The sequence below is a fragment of the Gracilinanus agilis genome, chromosome 1 (genome assembly GCF_016433145.1).
Source record: "Gracilinanus agilis isolate LMUSP501 chromosome 1, AgileGrace, whole genome shotgun sequence".
NCBI lineage: Eukaryota > Metazoa > Chordata > Mammalia > Didelphimorphia > Didelphidae > Gracilinanus > Gracilinanus agilis.
This window is the reverse complement of record NC_058130.1, coordinates 648,297,389-648,317,010: the sequence shown is the minus strand read 5'-3', so window position 1 is coordinate 648,317,010 and position 19,622 is coordinate 648,297,389. Positions and strand designations below refer to the sequence as shown.

At 35.0% G+C, this 19,622-nt stretch overlaps 1 protein-coding gene across 1 annotated transcript in view; it reads right to left on the bottom strand.

The window, feature by feature from the left end:
* The window catches only part of OXR1 (oxidation resistance 1), a 193,652-nt gene that overhangs the window by 77,046 nt on the left and 96,984 nt on the right, over positions 1–19,622 (bottom strand). Inside the window, exons 5-7 of the mRNA XM_044668761.1 lie at positions 6,744–6,751; positions 3,687–3,828; positions 1,394–1,578 (exon numbers count right to left, since the gene is read on the bottom strand). Coding sequence (XP_044524696.1) covers positions 1,394–1,578; positions 3,687–3,828; positions 6,744–6,751 — 335 coding nt within the window. The remainder of the gene's footprint in view (positions 1–1,393; positions 1,579–3,686; positions 3,829–6,743; positions 6,752–19,622) is intronic.

Sequence of the window (19,622 nt, the reverse complement as noted above, 5' to 3'; positions counted from 1 at the left end):
CAATAAAACTTGAACTTTTGGATGACCCCTTGTTCTGCTCAGGCCCTATCAATCAATCACCGGAGCTCCTGCCTGTCCATCTATGTGTGTGTCTTTCACTCTTGCTTACTCAAGCCAGTTTCTCAAGAAGTCTGAAACTATCTTTTTTGTCAGCCCTTCACTAACTAGGTAAGTAGATTGAGGAACTGAGTGACTAGAGTTCAGGTAGTCAGCTGAAAAGGTTATACCTGAATGCAAGACTCTAAACTATATATATATAGTTTGGTGGAAACAGGGACAAAGTTATTAAGTAAAGGAAATGATCTAAGAGGTTTCTATTACAATTTTTTGTGTAAACTGTATCAAAACTGAGAAAATAATGAGGATTTCAGCTGGCTGTTTTGATGATAGCAATTTAAACTTTAGTGTCAATCTCTTGAGCATTTATGTCCTTAAAGGGAAGTTTGTTAATCCAAATAAGCAGAATGTTTAGGGAAGAAACTTTTTGAACAAGTATATACTATGTCTTTACAGTAGCTATATGCTTCCTTCACCTTTTCAAGTGGCCACACAACCCTTTATTTTTTTTTTTTAAGACAAAAACACTGCTGAGTGTGGATAGAGTAAATAATTTAAAGCCCAAATAAACATTCTAAGAATTCGGGCATTTTAATTGAGGGGGGGGAGGGGAGGAAGAGGCTTATTTGGTTTGGCTATTTTCAAATTTTGTTTTATATTTGGTGTGTCTATTTAAAAGTCAACCTTATTACCACTTTGAATATTAATTAGTCATGCCACTACTAGTTCTAGACCTAGGCACTGTACCCAGTTACAAAGAAATCTAGTTTCCTGAACTTTCTACAAAGCCAAGCTGTACTGAAATTTAACTTTTTCTCTACTCCTTTTAATTTTGCCTAATTTGAAACCTTTTCTTTTTAATTCTTCAGATCTTTTGTTTTCCTCCTTGATATCCTTTTTTCCTTTCTTTTCTGGATTACATTTTTTTCTCATTCTCCTAATTTCTCCATTATCTTAATCAAACATATAACTTTCATATTCTTACCCTGCTTTATATTCACACCATGATACATTCTACCAGCACACACAGAGAATATTCATCCTGCGTCTAACCAAATTTTAATTTTATCTTGGAAGTATGTGACAGAAAAAAAGACTGAGGAAACACTGGATTAGATGTCTTCTCAGGCAATTTTCATTTCATTTATGATTAAATATGCAAAGAGTAATTAAAAGTAACCCATCTAGAGAGTTTTATGAATATTCTCATAAATACACAAAAAATTTAAGAGCTAAATGAAAATAAAATGCAAAGAACAATTTAAAAGAACTTAAAATAATAGGATTATTTCTCAGGATAAAATAAAACTACAAAGATATGAAATATCAATCTTACATTGGTAAGAATTCCTGTATTTTGGCATCCAAAATTTCTCTGTACAGTGCAGCTGACATCACCTCTTCCATTGGACACATGATGCCATATTCTTCACAGCCACATTCTTGGACCAATATGTCAGTTTTATGTGGATCAAACATTATATTATTTGGTGTCACAAGCAACACACCACTGACTGTACCCTTCAGGGAAAAAAAAAGTTTAAACTTTCAAATATAACCCTAGAAATTATTTTTATTTTTATCTTAAATTACTACAGAACATATAGGAGATATGTTTCTTAATAGGGTGGTAAAGTGTTCATTACTGTTGTTAAAAAGAAGTCTTTTTTAAAAATATTTTATTTGGGAATAAAAGAAGGTAAAAATAATAACCTTAAAAAATAAGCATAGGAAATCAAAGTATTTTTTAAATACCTCTTGTGATACCTTAAAGAAAAACAACATGATTTGGAGATAAAATAATGAACTATATTTAATACCACTAAGACCAGTAATGATGTCTTATACTTTTTTGAAATCCTCACAGTGACAAAACAGAATGCTTTACATATAAGGAACATACAAAATATGTTAAGTGACTGATTTGAGTTGTGGATCAAGAACACTTTATGGTATTCTCAAATAATTTTATTATTGCTACATCAGAAACCAGCTGAGTCTGCACAGGTAAAATCACTTTACCTCCCTATATTATTATGTAGGTACATTTTCTTGGAAGGCAAGAAACCAAGCTTTCATAGACATTCTGATATCTTAGAAGAGATTACAGACTGTAGGGTTCTAGCCTCAGAATCTAAGAGTTGGTGTTCTACAACAATAATTTTTTTTTCTTTTAAACAAGTGGCAAAGGATATTTATTCTGGTGGTCCATAACAAAAATGGCAAAATATTAATTTTCCATTGGGTAACTTTAGTGAAAGAATTTAACTTGAAAATGAATAAACATATTTAAAGTGACAAACACTTTAAAAGAAAATCAATTTAAAATACTACTCAATGTTTTTGCATTAATCTTTAACTTCATGATTTCTTGTCCTTTCATTTCCTTTGATAACCACACAAAATACAAACTGTGAGCTGCTCTTTTACTCTCTTGCTTTGGTACCAAAATATATCAGATCTCTTCTTCATCTACTTTAACATTTTGAATATAGATTTAAAGGAGATAAATTGAATATGGAGAGGAAATAAGCATTTTTAAAAAGGGTTTTACATTCTAATAAAAACAATGATATTTTGCATTTTCAAATTAATCATTTAAAAAACTTTCCTAAATCTCTATCTATGATTTCCTCCTAGAGAAGAATCCAAAACAGTAGATAGACTGTTATTCATTTATATTTGGTCTTTAGAATATGAGTTATTTCTTTTTTCTCTATTCTCTGTATATAATTCCACTCTGACTTTTAGACTAAATAGGTCTTATAATTCAAATTGCAGACTACCTGAATGGATAATAATATATAAATACGTAAATCACAGGACTATTTTCCTGAGATAAATGCCAAAATTTGGTTATGTTCTTATAGTACATCCCAACTGAAGTCATGCTGGGATTTGTAAAACAGATACTTTCTGGGTAATTAACTTTTTTTTTTTCAGTTTTTAGTTTTCTCTTAATTAACAGGTATGGGCCAAAAAATATGTTTATGTAGTCTGAGTTACATAAAACAAAACCATTAGTACTAGACAACCTTCTGTATTATTACTTAATAATATGCACTTTATATAGTTATAATTAATACTTTTTCATAAGCTCATTATGTACTATATGTCATCTTTGTATTGAAATTCATATGTTTATCATACTAGTATATGTCCACAATGTCTCTCCATTCAATTGTAAGCAAATGGTGGAAAAGGGCATGCTTATATAAACTATTACTCAAAAGCATCTCAGTCTTTGAGTACAACATGCTAATATAGATAATAAAGAATAACTCAAAGCTATAAGCTAATTACTACTCAATGAATGTACTGACATTGTCTTAGTAATAAGTTACAATGTGGTAAAACAGAAATATTCAATAAAATTCCCTATCAGAATTTAAATAAAAAAGGGGCAGCTGGGTAGTTCAATGGATTGAGAGTCAGGCCTAGAGATGGGAGATCTTGAGTTAAAATCTGGCCTCAGACACTTCCTAGCTGTGTGACCCTGGGCAAGTCACTTGACCCCCATTGCCTAGCCCTTACCACTCTTCTGCCTTGGAGCCAATATACAGTATTGACTCCAAGAAGGAAGGTAAGGGTTTAAAAAAAAAAGAATTTAAATAAAAAGCATTTAATACCTTGCCATGGGTAATGTACTTGCAATTGATTTTAAGAAATTTTTCAGTAAATGCTTCTTCTTCCTCAGAAGTTGAAGATACAATTCTTGCTGGGCAAGTATCAGTAAAAACAGCAGGTAAAGATGCCTCTTTCTGCTGGGCACTATCCTATAAAAGAGAGGGAAAAAAATACCAGAAACCACAAAATAAAAATACGTACAATACTTAATCAAAATAAGTTTCATCAGAAAGATCAATACTAATAACAGTTAGCAATTAAGAAGAATTTTAAGGTTTGCAAAGCATTTTATAAATATGATCTCACTTAATCCTTTCAAGCACTTTAGGTGGTAAATCCTTTTATCAACTTTTTATAATCCAGCAAACTGAGGGAGAGAGAGGTTCTGACTTTCTCAGAGCCAGGATTTGAACTCTGCTCTTCTTGACTCCAGGTACAGCAGTCTATCCACTGTACTACCTATCTGCCTATATATTTTATTGAGATAATTATAAAGACATACACTTCCAAAGTACAAGGTAGAAGCAGAAATGCAAGCAAGTAGTTTAGCTGGAAAAGACCTCACATTTACTGTTTCTCAAGCTCAGTGAATTTTAACAATGTAAATGATTTGTTATTTGGAGGAAGGGGGGGTTGGGGTTCAGATCTATGACTTTATTGCTGAAGAGAACTTCTGGGGAAAAAAATTCCCTCTCCATGCAGGCACATCTACAACTTCCTTGCAATTTATTAATGCTAGAGAGTTGCCTGGGGTGTCCAAGAGGTTTGACTTGCTCTAGGTCACATGCTGAGCATATGTTCAGATCTTCCTAATGGCGAGACCACTTTCTATCCTTTAGAGCACACCACTTCTCTGGTGGATTTGCATTCAAAAGGGTTGGTATGGCAACAATGTGATAGTCAGACATCTCGTATAATGACCTATAACCACATATAACCACATTTTAGAAGGGACATTGAGAAATTGGAGAATGTTCTGAGAGTAACCAAATTAGTAAATGGACGTAAGTTCATTCTATATAAGGAGCTATTTAAGGAACTATAACTACCTAGCCCACGGAATATAAGACATAATGACTGTCTTCTTTATGTACCTGAAGGAATTCCACATGCAAAAAGAAATTTGACTTGCTCTTCTTACCCAGGGGGTAGAATTAGTTGCAGTCAGTGGCAATCACAAATTAAGAACTTTCTAATAAATAACTATATACTGGAAGGAGCTTCCTTTGGAGGTGGTAAAGTGGATTTTGTTTATCCAGACATCTTCAAAGAAAGACTAGTAACCATTTGTCAGGTATCCTGTAGATTGTTTTTCAGTTATGGCCTTGAATACACATATAGAGATTTTTTTCCCAACCATGAAAATCTGTAATTGTTATTTAATGAATTTTTTTCGGCAATAGTAACACATGAAGACTATTTACTAAGATACAGAGTTGTGACAGGGTAGTCCCACTGAATACAATTATGTAAATAAAATGTAGTTTTAAATAAAATAAACAAATTTAAATAAAACTTCATAAAAGTCAAATATTATTCTTATTAGTACTTTTTGAAATTGAAGTATGGTAATAATATGGTAATAAAAAAATAAATGAATGAATAAAACATTCTTAGCAGAAGTATCATTGAATATCAAAAGGGCAAAACAACTTCGTTACCTTTTGTGTACTGAAGGGTACTAGACCAAGAGTTAAGACCCAAGTTCAAATCAAGCTCCTGTCACTCATTAGCAATATGACTCTGGACAAGTCATTTTAATCTCTATTTGCCTTTGTTCTCTCAATTGCAAAATGGGGATAATAATAGCAACTACTTCATAGGTTTTTTGTGTGGATCAAACAAGATATTTATTTTAAAATTTTATTTTCTGGTATATAGTAGGTACCATATAGATGCTTATCCTTCCCCTTTCCTATACTATCAGATTGTTTCCCAGATATACTACATTGATTTTATCATAATGATAATGCTTGTGTACCCAGAACTTCACAGTCCCATTCATCACTGAGTTTTGGGGTTCTTGTTATCTCCATCAACTGAAGAAAGGCTAAACAAGTGGCATATGATTGTGAGAGAATAGCACCATGCTGTAAGAAAATGAGCAAGTTACAATTTTAAAACGTGGAAAGACTTACACAAAACTATGAGATTATCATATACAGCAACAAATATTGTTTGAAAAATAACTGGTGTATATCCACCTCCAGAGAAAGTACTGATAGAAATAAGCAAGACATAATTTTACATATACATATATCCTTTTGTCAAATGATGCCTTCTCTAATGGGAGGAAAGAAAGGAGAGAGCTACTTTGGTTTTTTGATATAGCAAATAAATTTAAGTTTTTTTTAAAGTGATGGGTATGATGTGGCAACCCTAAAGTTTTAATTTGCCATTTGTTCCATTGTTGTTCATTGTTTAATGATGTTGAAAATGTTTTCCACTGTTTGTGTTTTACTTTTGGGAATTCTCCAGAGGGCAGCAGATAAATATGCTTTCTCATTCCTTCTGTTCTTATCCTTCAGAGCAAGGTAATTGCTACATAAGAGGTCTACTTCTTATAAACTCATCATGAGTTTAAATTTTCAAGAAGGCTCTATAATGGCAGATAAAAAAAAAAAGGAAAGAAGGCATAAATAATATAGTGACCTGAAAAAGTAAAACCACCTTTTATTATATTACATATTTAAAATCAAGTAATTTTTTAAAAACAGATGTTCTCAAATCTGGTTAATGTATGTGAACAAATATTCTCATGAAATATAAATGATCTAATCATCTAATTTTTTAAAGTACCAATATTTAAATTTTACAAAGTTCTGTTTAAATTTTATTTAAAACTATATTTTACTTATAGAATTAAATACAAAAGTCTTTTGAAATTGTGTTCTAAATATCATTAAAGAGAATTAAAATATATTCTTCAGTATAGGAAGCACAACACAAATGGCTAAAAAGCATGTGTAGAAAACCCAAATTTAATTTAAGTTTTCCTTACTAATAATCCAGTGACAAACTACTACCAATCAAGTGGATAACAGTGGAATGTAGGTAACCCTGGATTCTTGAAAGTTATACCCATGAAAGTGATGAAACACCTATTTAAGGAGGACACTCGGGCCAGTTATGTCTTACTCCTCTCTTGTCTGCACATCAGACTGGCATTCCCCTCTTAAATCCAGCTCTTTTCCTCTTGCAATAATTTCCTATTAATCTTATGTATAGATTGTTTTGTATATATTTGCTTGCATGTTGTGTCCCCATTAGATTATAAGTTCCTTAAGGGCAGGGACTGTGCTTTCCCTCTTTCCATATGGCCAGCTAAGCCTTAACACAACAGTGCCTGGCACAAAACAAGCATTTAATAAATGTTTATTGATTGGCTGATTGACCATGCCCCATGCCAAGTACCTTCCCCCTACCACTTTCAGGTTCCCTGTATGTGTTTTCTTCTCCTGTTAAAATGCTTCTGGAGGGCAGGGATTGCCTTTCTTTCTACTTGTATTTTGTATTCTCAGGACTCAGCATATTGACTGGCACTCAGTAAGTCCTTAACAAATGCCTGTTGACTGATGGACTGGCCATTGCACTGCCTAGAACAGATCAAAGTTTACAGATCCATGTCCTGTCCTATGTAGTCCTGTTTCTGATGGGATGGTGGTAGAGTGGCAGATGGAGCTAATGATCTTGGATAATTTTTACACAGTACATTTAATTTAGCTATTGTTACTTCAAATGTGAATTCTTTGACCAAAAACTCACAAGCTGACTTACTAGTAGAAAGATTCTCAAAAGCATGGAAAACCCAGGGGGGATTCAAGATAGAAACTATTTTTGTAATTATACTAAGGTGTTCTAATATGGCAAATATCCCTAGATATATAAACCATCAAGAAAATTCTTTGGAGGGGGTCCTCACTAATTTATCAGTTTTCATGACAGTGGCATGGCACTTTCCTGTAAGTGTTCATGAGCCTGTTGCTCACTCCTTTGGGGAGGCATATGGGCTTGCTGACTAGATTTGATTCAGTTGTAACAAGCTTCCTGGGACTCCTCATCACAGTAGCCACTCCAGAAAAACGTGTATTCCGCTCCAATTTCAGTAAGCTGGCCTTCAATGCCAGCCCTGTTTCATTTAAGGCTATTTGGATGTGATATTTGCCAAGTTCTCTCACAGTTAGAGCTGTTCAGGTCTACTGGACTTTGTGTGGTTCATAAATGGGTGCACATTCCATGTACTAATGACAAGTGAAATCACCTTCACAAGTTTCTTTTCATTTTTTTATGTTTTGACTGCAAAGTAGGATCCCTACCTGATAGGGTAAGCAGGTCAGGGTGAGGTAAAGCAGACAATTTTTAGGGTACCTTTTTCAGCCCCTTCCTCATGCCAGGAGGTGGGTGAGCAATGTGGTGCTTTAAAAGGCTGTTCAGACAACCAAGTGACACACTCTAGGCCACGCATGTGCAGTATAAGGATGATATTAGAAAATAAGTATTGTTTTATTAGTTTAAAGATAAGAAGTAGAGAAGGTTGCTTGAAGAAGAATTGGAGTTTCAAATAGAACTGAGAGAATGTTAATTTCAACTTGTGGCAGTTATAACTGTTATTCTATGACGGTTATACTCTGTGGGTGTGGCATTCCAGGAGTGGCTTCTGGCAGTTGACAGAGCCACAAACGCAGCTTCTTTCTCTCTCAGGGCTGGAGAAGGTAACATCTTTGCCTCTCTCTATCTTTGTCTGAGTGAAAGACTTGAAGGAGGGGAGTGTTGGTTTTTTTTTTCCAACTAGGGAAACACTATTCATTTATCGTTACTGTGTATAAATTGGTTAAACTCTGAAAAGGCCAAACAAAAGCTGGTCTTTGGTTTAGACTCTGAATCCGTTAAGGCTCAGAGTCCTAACTTGATTCTTATGGAGACTCAACCAGCTAGCCTTGGCTATCTTTATAACTTAAAGGTGAAATTAAGAGTTATAGTGGTTAGGTTTATTTAGAATAGTGTAAATTTAGTTAGTTAGATCAGGGACGATTAGCGTAGCCTGTGAACCACAGGAGAAGCGGTTCCTTGCGGGACCTGGGAGTTTATTTGGGTAGAGTTAGAATCCCTTAGAATTAGAAATCCTTTTTTCCTTATATATATTTAAATACATAGTTTATTTTTCATAAACAAGAGTCTCTTTAGTGTTCCTTGCACCTTGCATTGCTCGTCTATTTTTATTTTTACAGCAGAGTTCTGACTACATATCCCAATGCATCCACACTGGCTGCTTTGTCACTTGCCTACTGCTACAGGACTTTAAGGTAGGACTTTAAAATGGCAATCAAGAAATTATTCTTTTACGCTGGAAGCAAGAGTGAGATATGCAAGCTTCATGAGAATGGCAGGGAAAAAAAACAGTCAAATCTATGCTTTAGGAATATCAATCTGGCAGCTGTATAGAGGCTAGCTTAGAGAGGAGAGACTGGAAGCAGGGAGATTACTAACTAGGTTGTTGCAGTAGTCCATGAGAGAGGTAATGAGAGTCTGAAGCAAAGTGGTTGTGATGTGAATACAAGGAGTAAGATATAAGAGATACTGTGGAGACTGAATCAACAAGACTTAGCAACTAGCCAGACTAGAATGAGGGATGAATGAGAGTACAGAGACTTGAGAATGGCTTCCTCCTGTTGACACTGAAATATAAGGAATACTGAGCTCATGAGGGCTGGGAAAAGGGTGCGTTATCCCTGTTAGGCCACAAACCATAAATTCATGGCATTCCAAGAAAGCTTGTGCCTCAGAGATGGGAGATCTAGGATATTAACTGTAGTTCTTGGGTTATTTAGTTTGGGTCAATCCACTTAAAGAGTATCTTTTTCTGCCTACATTTATTTTCTTTCCCATATTTATGCTGACTTAAGAGACTGTTGGAAAGACTGTTAAATGCTGGAAGAATTAACTTGAAAATATGAAAAGTTATGATGTTAGGATCTGAAGGTTAAAAAATGATATCTTAAGCTGAAAATTATCAATGAAACAGTTTTACAGTTAAAAAATTATAGAAATTCTGAGAAACATGACAAGATTCGTATATAGAGTAAAAATAAGAACCAAAGAACAATATAACAAAAACTAGCATGATGTAATTACTAAAAGAAGTCAAACTCTGAGCGAAAAAAAAGATGAAGGTCACAGAGAATAGCTAATGAATTATGCTTTCTTCCTTAAAACAGAGGCAAGGAACTAGTTGGACAAAAGTTTGTATCCACTGTCAGATTCAGTCACTTTAATGGATATCTTGGCTTAATTATTTTTCACCTTCAAAAGCATTCAACTGGGAAAGTATGAGTAAATTTTATTTCTTTCCCCCTAAACTACAACTACAGAAGGCATCAATGATAATTATTTTGGAAAAAAAAATTGTCAGTATCATATTTGCATATGTTACATATGCAAATTATACACAACTACTTGAGACATTCCTATGAAACTTTGAGAGAGAATTGGGAGAAGTAAATTAATCATTTCTACAATGTTAATCAAGCTAAGTAGAATAAGTATAGGATAAGTACAATTTAAAGAGTTTAAATCAGAAAGCATTTAAATTCCTAGTGTGTTTATAAATTCTTCTGTTAGGTACATAGTGTCTGGTACTGGATGCTTGTTAAGGGTTATACTGAATACAATTAAAACTTTTAAGATAACCCTACTCTTGAGGAACTTGCACTATTGCTAGGGAGCTTTCTACATGTTATTCATCCACATCCATAAAATTTAAGTTCTTACTTTTAGTTTATGAAAACTGAAATCCACAGAATAGTCTAATAACTAAATTGAGAGGGTAAGGATAATTGAAGATAAGCTGTACAAAGACATGTATGAAGCACATGGCATAGTAAATGAAGCAAGAAAAAGGGAAAATTTATGTAATACCTGAGTTTTATAAGGATATCCCAAAATTTTGGAAGACTTACAGTTGCTCACTTCATTTGATTTTCCTCTCTGCTATTCTACTTTTTATCATGTAATATACTATAAAGTTGGAAAGAACTCTAGACTAAAAAGAAAGGGAATATTTCTTGACAAAAAAAATTACAAAATCTTAGGAGTTGAAAGGTATCTTAAGAAAATCAACCATTTAAATATAAACAGAAGAAAGCTAAATGAAGTTGAGAAGTGAACGCAGACATGTAGGCCAATGTTACAAGTAAAACCATGAGGAATTTATTATTAAATTACAACTTAATTAAAAATTTTAAAAATAAGTTGCACATCACAGAGATTTATGGCTTCATATATGTAACATTCCTATTCTTTATTGGATACTGAAATGCTTGTTTGATGTTATTTGTAAAGTTCATAATTTCAAAAATAAAATTTGAAGTAAAAATGTCTAAACCTGATTCAGTCAATGAAAACTGGAAACCATATTCTCTCTCCGACAGTTCACTGAATTTCTTTATTTATTTGTAAAATGGGAACATATCTGTCTAAATCTACAACCCAGGATTGTAAGTCTCATGAGATTATAATGAACAAGATTTATATAACGTGATATATAAATGTGAAGCAATGTTTTTCCAATATTTCTAGGCATGAGTTCATTGATATAGACAAAACAAGTTATGAACTATCCATACCTTCCCATTCTATTCAACTTATTTCTATGTTCTACTGTAAATTCACTGTAAGGAGACCATCTTCACACATTCTTCAAATTGTTCTGATAGTCCTCTGATCCCTACCACTATTATTCACCTGCTCTTCACCATCACATGATGTATATCACTGAAATACTTCTAAAGACTGTACCAACTGAATCTACCACAAATTTGTGTTACAATTTTAGGAGGGTCCTCATTGTTGCAAATGAATAATTTTATCCTTCACTGACTGACTCTCTAATGTACTCCCCACAACAGCTGTCACTAACCTTCCCTTTTCTCTATAATCCTCTCACATATCCCTCCTTTCCTCAAACCCTCCTCCTTATACTTTTCCAAGAAAAACAAGAGACCATTCTGGGCTAAGATGGTCACAGAGTAAAAGTAAGGGTCTTCTTCTCCTCACCACCAACAGATATGAACCTCCTCAAAAGACAAAAATCAAAATCAGATGAGCAAAGGGGCTCTACCATAGGGCACAGCTTTGAAGGTAGGCAGGGTTGGGGCATTTCCATGCTATAAGGGGGTAAAATTACTCCTACAAAAGCGCGAGCTGATCACCCTTCTCCAACTACACATATGGTACCAGAGTTAGAGAGAGCACAGAGCAATCTCTAGGTTCTCGGGAGGCTTGCAGAGGACACCACAGACTTACTCCTGAGGGTAGGGAGACTTGGGATCCTAGGAGGCTGAGGAACATGGAGATTGGGCTCAGAGATAGAACAGAGAGGGGCTGCCCATTAGCAGACATGGCAGAGACTGAAAAAATAGCCTCAGGGTAAAAACAGCTCTGTAGCTCAATACACAGAGATCTGCCTACCCTCCTCATTCAGAGTTCTGGCTGGGAAGGGAAGAAAAAACTAACAGCAATGGCCACTAACACCCAAGAACTACAATCTACAACTACAAAAAAAAGTAAGAAAAATATCTCTGACCCTGGATAACTTCTAGGGGGAAAAACAGCAGACTACAGAGGAATCAGCAGAAAGAGAGAAACAAGCAAACATATCCAAATTTTCCAAAAAGAAAAGAAAAAAAATTGGTTACAAGCTCTCATGGAACTCAAATTTCAGTTGAAGAACCAAGTAAGAAAGATAGAAGAAACTTGGCAAGAAAAGTGGGAAATAGTTCAAAAAGAAAATAACTGTTTAAAACACAGAATCTCCCACTTGGAAAAAGAAGTCCAGAAATCACTTGAAATGATAAGTGAATAGGAGATAAGAACAGACCTGCTGGAAACAACCAAACCCAAAAGGAAAATCAAAAGATCATAGTTGAAAACCAGTTTTTAAAGAATAGAATTAGGCAAAAAGAAGCTAATGCTCTCAGAAGACAGCAAGAATTAATAAAGCAAAGTCAAAAGAATGACAAAAATAGAAGGAAACATGAACTATCTCATTGAGAAGGTAACAGACCTGAAAAACAGGTCCAGGAGAGACAATTTGAGAATTAGAGACCAACCTGAAAATCTAGGGGGAAAAAAAACCAGAAACCATGACATCATATTACGAGAAATTATCCAAGAAAACTGCCCTGATATTCTTCAACAAGAGGGCAAAATGGTCATTGAATGAGTCCATAGATTATCCTCTACATTAAATCCGCAAAATAATGAGGCACATCCCAGGAATGTAATTGCCTCAGGAATGTAATAGCCAAATTCAAGAGCTTCCAAGCTAAAGAGAAAATATTGCAAGAAGCCAGAAGAGACAATTCAGATATCAAGGAGCACTAATCAGGATTATACAGGATCTGACAGCCTCCGCACTAAAGGAACACAAAGCTTGGAATATAATAATCAGAAAGGCAAAAGAAATGGGTCTACAACTAAGGAACACCTACCCATGAAAAGTGACTATATACTTCCAGTGGAAAGTATGGGCATTTAACAAAATAGAAGATTTCTAAGTATTTGTAAAGAAAAGATCAGAACTAAATGGAAAATTTCATGTCCAAATACAAAATTCAAGAGAAACATGAAAAGGTAAACAAGAGAGATGGGGGGAAAATTTTTAAGGGCTTCAGTAAAGTCAAATTGTTTATATTCCTATATGGAAAAATGATATTTGTAACTCTCAAAAAATGTATTCATTATTATAGTAGTTAGAAGAATTATTCACAGGTAGAGATTGGGGTGCTGAGTGGTTTAAGATGATACAAAAAAAGGGGGGAATAGAAGATGGCACCAAGAGAAACATGAACAAAGAAGATAAATTATACTACATTAAAAGGCACATGGGATGGGGAGGGGTAAAAGACTATTATAAGGAGAGGAAGAGAGTGCTAATAGGTAATAGAAAAATCTTACTCTCAGTAAGGAAACAATTCTGAGAGGGAAGAGCATCTATATCCATTGGAGTATTAAATTCTATCTTATCCTACAAGAAAATTGTGAGGGGAAAACTGGGAAGTAGGGCTGGGAGTAGAAAAAGAGAGGGAAAGAGAGGGGGGAGAGAATTTAATAGACCCTAAAGAAAAACAAGAGGGGAATAAGAAGGGAGGGGGTGGGAATAGAAGTAAAATAAGGGTGGGGATTATGGAGACTGATTAAAAGCAAAACACTAGTATAGAAGGAAATAGTGAAAGAAGAAAGGGCAGGACTAGGAGAGCAAATCAAAATGATGGGAAATACAGATGGTAATAATAACTTTGAATGGGAATGAGATGAGCTCACCCACAAAACAGAAGCAGATAACAAGAGTGGATTAGAAAACAAAATCCTACTATATGTTGTCTACAAGAAACACACATGCGGTAGGTAGACACACACAGGGTAAGAGGACAGAGCAAAATCTATTGGGCATCAACTGAGAAAAAGAAGGTAGGAATCACAATCATGATATCTGACAAAGCCAAAGTAAAAATAGATCTGATTAAAGAGCTAGAAAAGGTAATTACATCCTGACAAAAGGCAGTACAGACAATGAGGAAATATCAGTATTCAACATGTATGCCATAAATGGTATAGCATCCAAATTTCTAAAGGAGAAACTGTTGGAGATTAAGGAGAAAATAGATAGTAAAACTATACTAGTGGGAAATATGAACCTTCCTCTTATCAGATCTAGATAAATCAAACCAAAAAATAAATAAGAGGTAAGAGATGTGAATGAAATCTTAGCAAAATTAGAGCTAATAATTTATACGGAGAAAAATAAATAGGGACAAAAAGGAATACACCCTTTTTTTTTTTACCATCAAATACATTCACAAAGACTGACCATGTACTAGGGCATAAAAACATTGCAAACAAATGCAAAAAAGCAGAAATAATAAATGCAACCTTTTCAGATCATAATGAAATAAAAATAATAATTAGTAAGGGTACATGGAGAGGCAAATCAAAAATTATTTGGAAATTAAATAATGGGATTCTCCAAAATTGGTTGGTTCAAAGAATGAATAATAGAAACAATTAATAATTTCATTGAAGAAAATGAAGAGGGGACATCATATCAAATCTATGGGATTTAGCCAAAGCAGTACTCAGGGGAAAATTTATATCCTGGAAAGTATGTATTAACATCAGAGAGGGAAGAGGTCAATAAATTGGGCATGCAGATTAAAAATCTAGAAAGAGGACAAATTTAAAATCCCCAGATAAAAAACTAAATTAGAAATTCTAAAAATTAAAGGAGAAATTAATAAAATTGAAAGTGAAAGAACTATTGAATTAATAAATAAGACTAGGAGCTGGTTCTTTGAAAAAACAAATAAAATAGATGAAGTACTGGTTAATCTAATAAAAAAAGGAAAGAAGAAAAACAAATTAATAGTATCAAAGCTCTAATGAAGAGGAAATTAAGATAATATTATTAAGAATTATTTTGCCCAATTATATGGCAATCTGGGTGATATAGATGAATATTTACAAAAATATAACCTGCCTAGATTAACAGAAGAGGAAATAGAATAGTTAAATGATCCCATATCAGAAACAGAAATCAAACAAACGATCAAAGAACTCCCTAAGAAAAAATCAACAGGGCCAGATGAGTTCACAAGTAAACTCTATCAAGCATTTAAAGACTAATTAATCACAATACTATGCAAACTATTTGACAAAATAAGCAAAGAAGGAGTTCTACCAAATTCCTTTTATGACACAAATATGGTACTGATCCCAAAGCCAGTTAAACAGAAAACTGAGAAAGCAAACTATAGACCAACCTCCTTTATAGACACAGATGCCAAAGTCTTAAATAGAATACTAGCAAAAAGATTCCAGCAAGTTATCATGAAGATTATTAACCATGATCAGGCGGGATTTATACCAGGAATGCACGGATGGTTTAATATTAGAAAAACCATCCACATAATTGACCATATCAACAACTAAACCAACAATCACATGATTACCTCAATAGATGCAGGAAAAGCCTCTGACAAAAATACAACACTCATTCCTATTGAAAACACTACAAAGTACAGGAATAGATTAGCTTTTCTTAAAAATAATAAAGAGTATATATTTAAAACCATCAGCAAGAATCATCTGCAATGGGGATAAGTTAGAAGCCTTCCCAATAAGATATGGAGTGAAGCAAGAATGCCCATTATTACCTCTATTATTTAACATTGTACTAAAAATGCTAACAGTAGCAATTAAAGAAAAAGAAATTGAAGGTATTAAAATAGGCAATAAGGAGACCAAGCTATCACTCCTCACAGATGATATGATGGTATACTTAAAGAATTCTAGAGAATAAACTAAAAATCTAATGGAAATAATCAACAACTTTAGCAAAGTTGCAGGATACAAAATAAATGCACACAAATCATCAGCATTTCTATATATTTCCAACACAACTCAGCAGCAAGAGTTAGAAAGAGAAATTCCATTGAGAATTATCCTAGACCAGTGATGGGAAAATTTTTTAATGAGGGGGCCATAGGAAAGGAAATACTCATCAGTCAGTCTGTTTCTAAGTCAACTCTTTCGAAGTTTCATCGTATTGTATTCGTCAGATTAGGAATAATGTCGCATGGCCAGATAGAATATTTCAGAGGGCCACGTCTGGCCCGCGGGCCAGTTTTCCCATCACTGCCCTAAACAATATGAAAAATTTAGGAATCTATTTGCCAAGACAAACACAGGAATTATATGAACACAACAACGAAACATTTTCCACGCAATTAAAACTAGATCTAAACAATTGGAAAAACATTAATTGCTCATGGGTAGGACAAGCTAACATAATAAAAATGACAATCCTACCCAAATTAATTTACTTATTCAGTGCCGTACCTATCAAACTACCAAAAAACTTTTTTACTTAATTAGAAAAAAAATATAACAAAGTTCATTTGGAAGAACAAAAGATCAAGAATATCAAGGGAAAAAATGGAAAAAAAATGTGAAGTATGCGGGCCTAGCAGTACAAGATCTTAAACTGTACTATAAAGCAGTGGTCATCAAAACAATATGGTACTGGCTAAGAGACAGAAGGGAGGATCAGTGGAATAGACTTGGGGTAAGTGACCTCAGCAAGACAGTTTATGATAAACTTAAAGATCCTAGCTTTTGTGACAAAAACCTACTATTTGACAAAAACTACTGGGAAAACTGGAAAACAGTATGGGAGAGATAAGGTTTAGATCAACACCTCATACCCTGACACCAATATAAGATTCAGAAAGGGTGAATGACTTGAATATAACAAAGGAAACTATAAGTAAATTAGGTGAACACAGAATGGTATACTTGTCAGATCTCTGAGAAAGGAAAGATTTTAAGACCAAGCAAGAGATAGAGAATGTTACAAAATGTAAAATGAATAATTTTGATTACATTAAATTAAAAAGCTTTTGTACAAATAAAACCAATGCAACCAAAATTAGAAGGGAAGCAAAAAATGTAAAGGTTCAATTTAGTGGTTGGACTTAAATTACATGAAATAACGTGGTCGCCAAAGTTATTATATCTCAAGTCAGAAGTTTATTTACCAAATTAGAGGGGAAACAATAAAGTACAGAAACGTGAGAAAAGTTAGAGAAAATACCTATACTAGTCCTCAGCCAGAAGGGCCAGTAGTAAGTAACTACAAGGCCTCCTCCAAGATGGAAGTTAGTCTCTTAGGAAACTAGAAAGTAGTCAGCCCCTTTCATTCACCCAAGGAAGTAGTCCAATCAAGTTGACATCATGATTCATGCTGCAGTCTCCAGTGAAGTTCCCTTGAAGACTATCTCCAGGAGACACTCTCCAAGAGACTCAACTTTTCAACTTCACAAGACACCCCAGCCCAAGGATTTCGTGGCTTTTATGGTGGTTTTCTGTTCCTGCCCCTCTTCATAGGGACCAATCACATTTTCCTAATTGTCCAGTTCTGCCCATGGGCAGTGTCTGTGGGATTGATTTCTCACCTCTAAAGGTTTTAACTCTCCTCCTAGGATTCTCCTCCTAGGATTCACATATAAGTTCTGAGTGTGTAAACTCTCAAAAGAATTCAAATTTCTGGCTGTATGAGTTAGAAAAAAGGGGGAGCTCTCCAAGTATCTTACTGACTTTCATCTAGCACTAAATAGGGTGTGAATTCATTAACTAGTTCAAGCTTTTGTTGATTCAATCAAAATGTAGACAAAGGAGAGTTAATCCTGTACTCACAATCTAGTGAGGTACTAAGTAGGGGTACTTAAGTTATTGTTAACCAAAGTTTTAAGTCCAACTAGACAAAGAGAAGTATAAACTCAGAATAGACAAAGAGAACCAAGAATTTCCTTTTACTCAAATTGGGGAAAATATTTTTATAATAAAAACCTCTGGCTTCCGGGTTAAGATGGCGGCAGAGTAAGAAGCAGCTCTAAACCTCTCCTGACCGAAACACACAAAACTCCTCAAGGGGACATAAAAACAAGTCCAGACGAACGGAGGAACCCCACAACAGGGCACAGCGTGGAAGGTACGTGGAATCGAGACATTTCCAAGCTAAAAAGGGCTCTCACTCAAGCGCGAGCTGAGCAACCGCCCCACCCCCACCCCCTCCACACTCACCTATAGCTCTGAACCCAGCTAAAAAGAAATAGAGCAAGTTTGGGGCACCCATCGAGTCATCAGCAGCTCCAGGACCTGTTCCTGAGAGCAGCAAGACTTAGGACCCCATTAAGTCAAGAACGCACGCGAAATCTGAGCGCGCGCGCGGGAGCGGACGCTGGGAGCGGAGCGCCGGCTGAGCAGAGGCGTGGGTGCCGGCTGAGCAGAGGCGTGGGTGCCAGCTGAGCAGAGGCAAACACAACCAGGAACTAAAGCCTAAGTGGGGAACCAGTGCAGACGAGTATACGACTGTGGAAGTAGCTCCCTGAGACTTGTAAAGAAACCTCCTGCAGAGGTTCAAGCAAGGGAATCCACCAGGGGGCTTGACCTTGGAAAAAACTAGAACTCAGTCCTCAGGAGCCAATAGATCTCAGACAGACACTGAGAGCGAGGATAAACCTGAGAAGCTGCTGGGCTAATGATGGCTAACCAGTTACAGGAAATTCAGAAGAGAAAGAATAACAACAAAAAAAAGAAGTCTTTAACACTCGACAGCTTCTACACAGAGAAAATCCAGACAACCGAGCAAACAGAGGAGGAGAACAAACAACCATCCAGACCCTCCCCAAATAAGGAAAACTCCTCACAACCTATGGAAGAGTTCAAATCTGAGATTTTGAGGAAAATGGAAGAGATCTGGCAAGAAAATAACAGCTTAAAAGGTAGAATCTTGCAACTGGAAAGCGAGGCTCAGAAACCAAATGAACTGATAAGCAAATTGAACACAAGAAATGACCAGATTGAAAAGGAATACCAGAAGATTATGGCCGAAAACAAGAAGATTATGGCCGAAAACCAAAAGATTATGGCCGATTACCAGAAGATTATGGCCGAAAATCAATCCCTAAAGGCTAGAATTGAGCAAGTAGAAACTAATGATCTCTCAAGACAACAAGAACAAATAAAACAAAGCCAAAAGACTGAAAAAATAGAAGGAAACATGAAATATCTCAATGAGAGAGTGACAGACCAAGAAAACCGGTCTAGAAGAGACAATTTGAGAATAATTGGTCTTCCAGAAAAACCAGAAATTAATAAAAACCTGGACTCTATACTAACAGAAATAATTCAGCAAAATTGCCCTGAAGTCCTACAACAAGAGGGCAATATAGACATTGAAAGGATTCATAGAACACCTGCGGCATTCGATCAAGAAAGGAAAACACCAAGAAACATCATTGCAAAATTCAAGAGTTTCCAAGCAAAAGAAAAAATCTTACAAGAAGCCAGAAAGAAACAATTCAAATATCAAGGAGCAACAA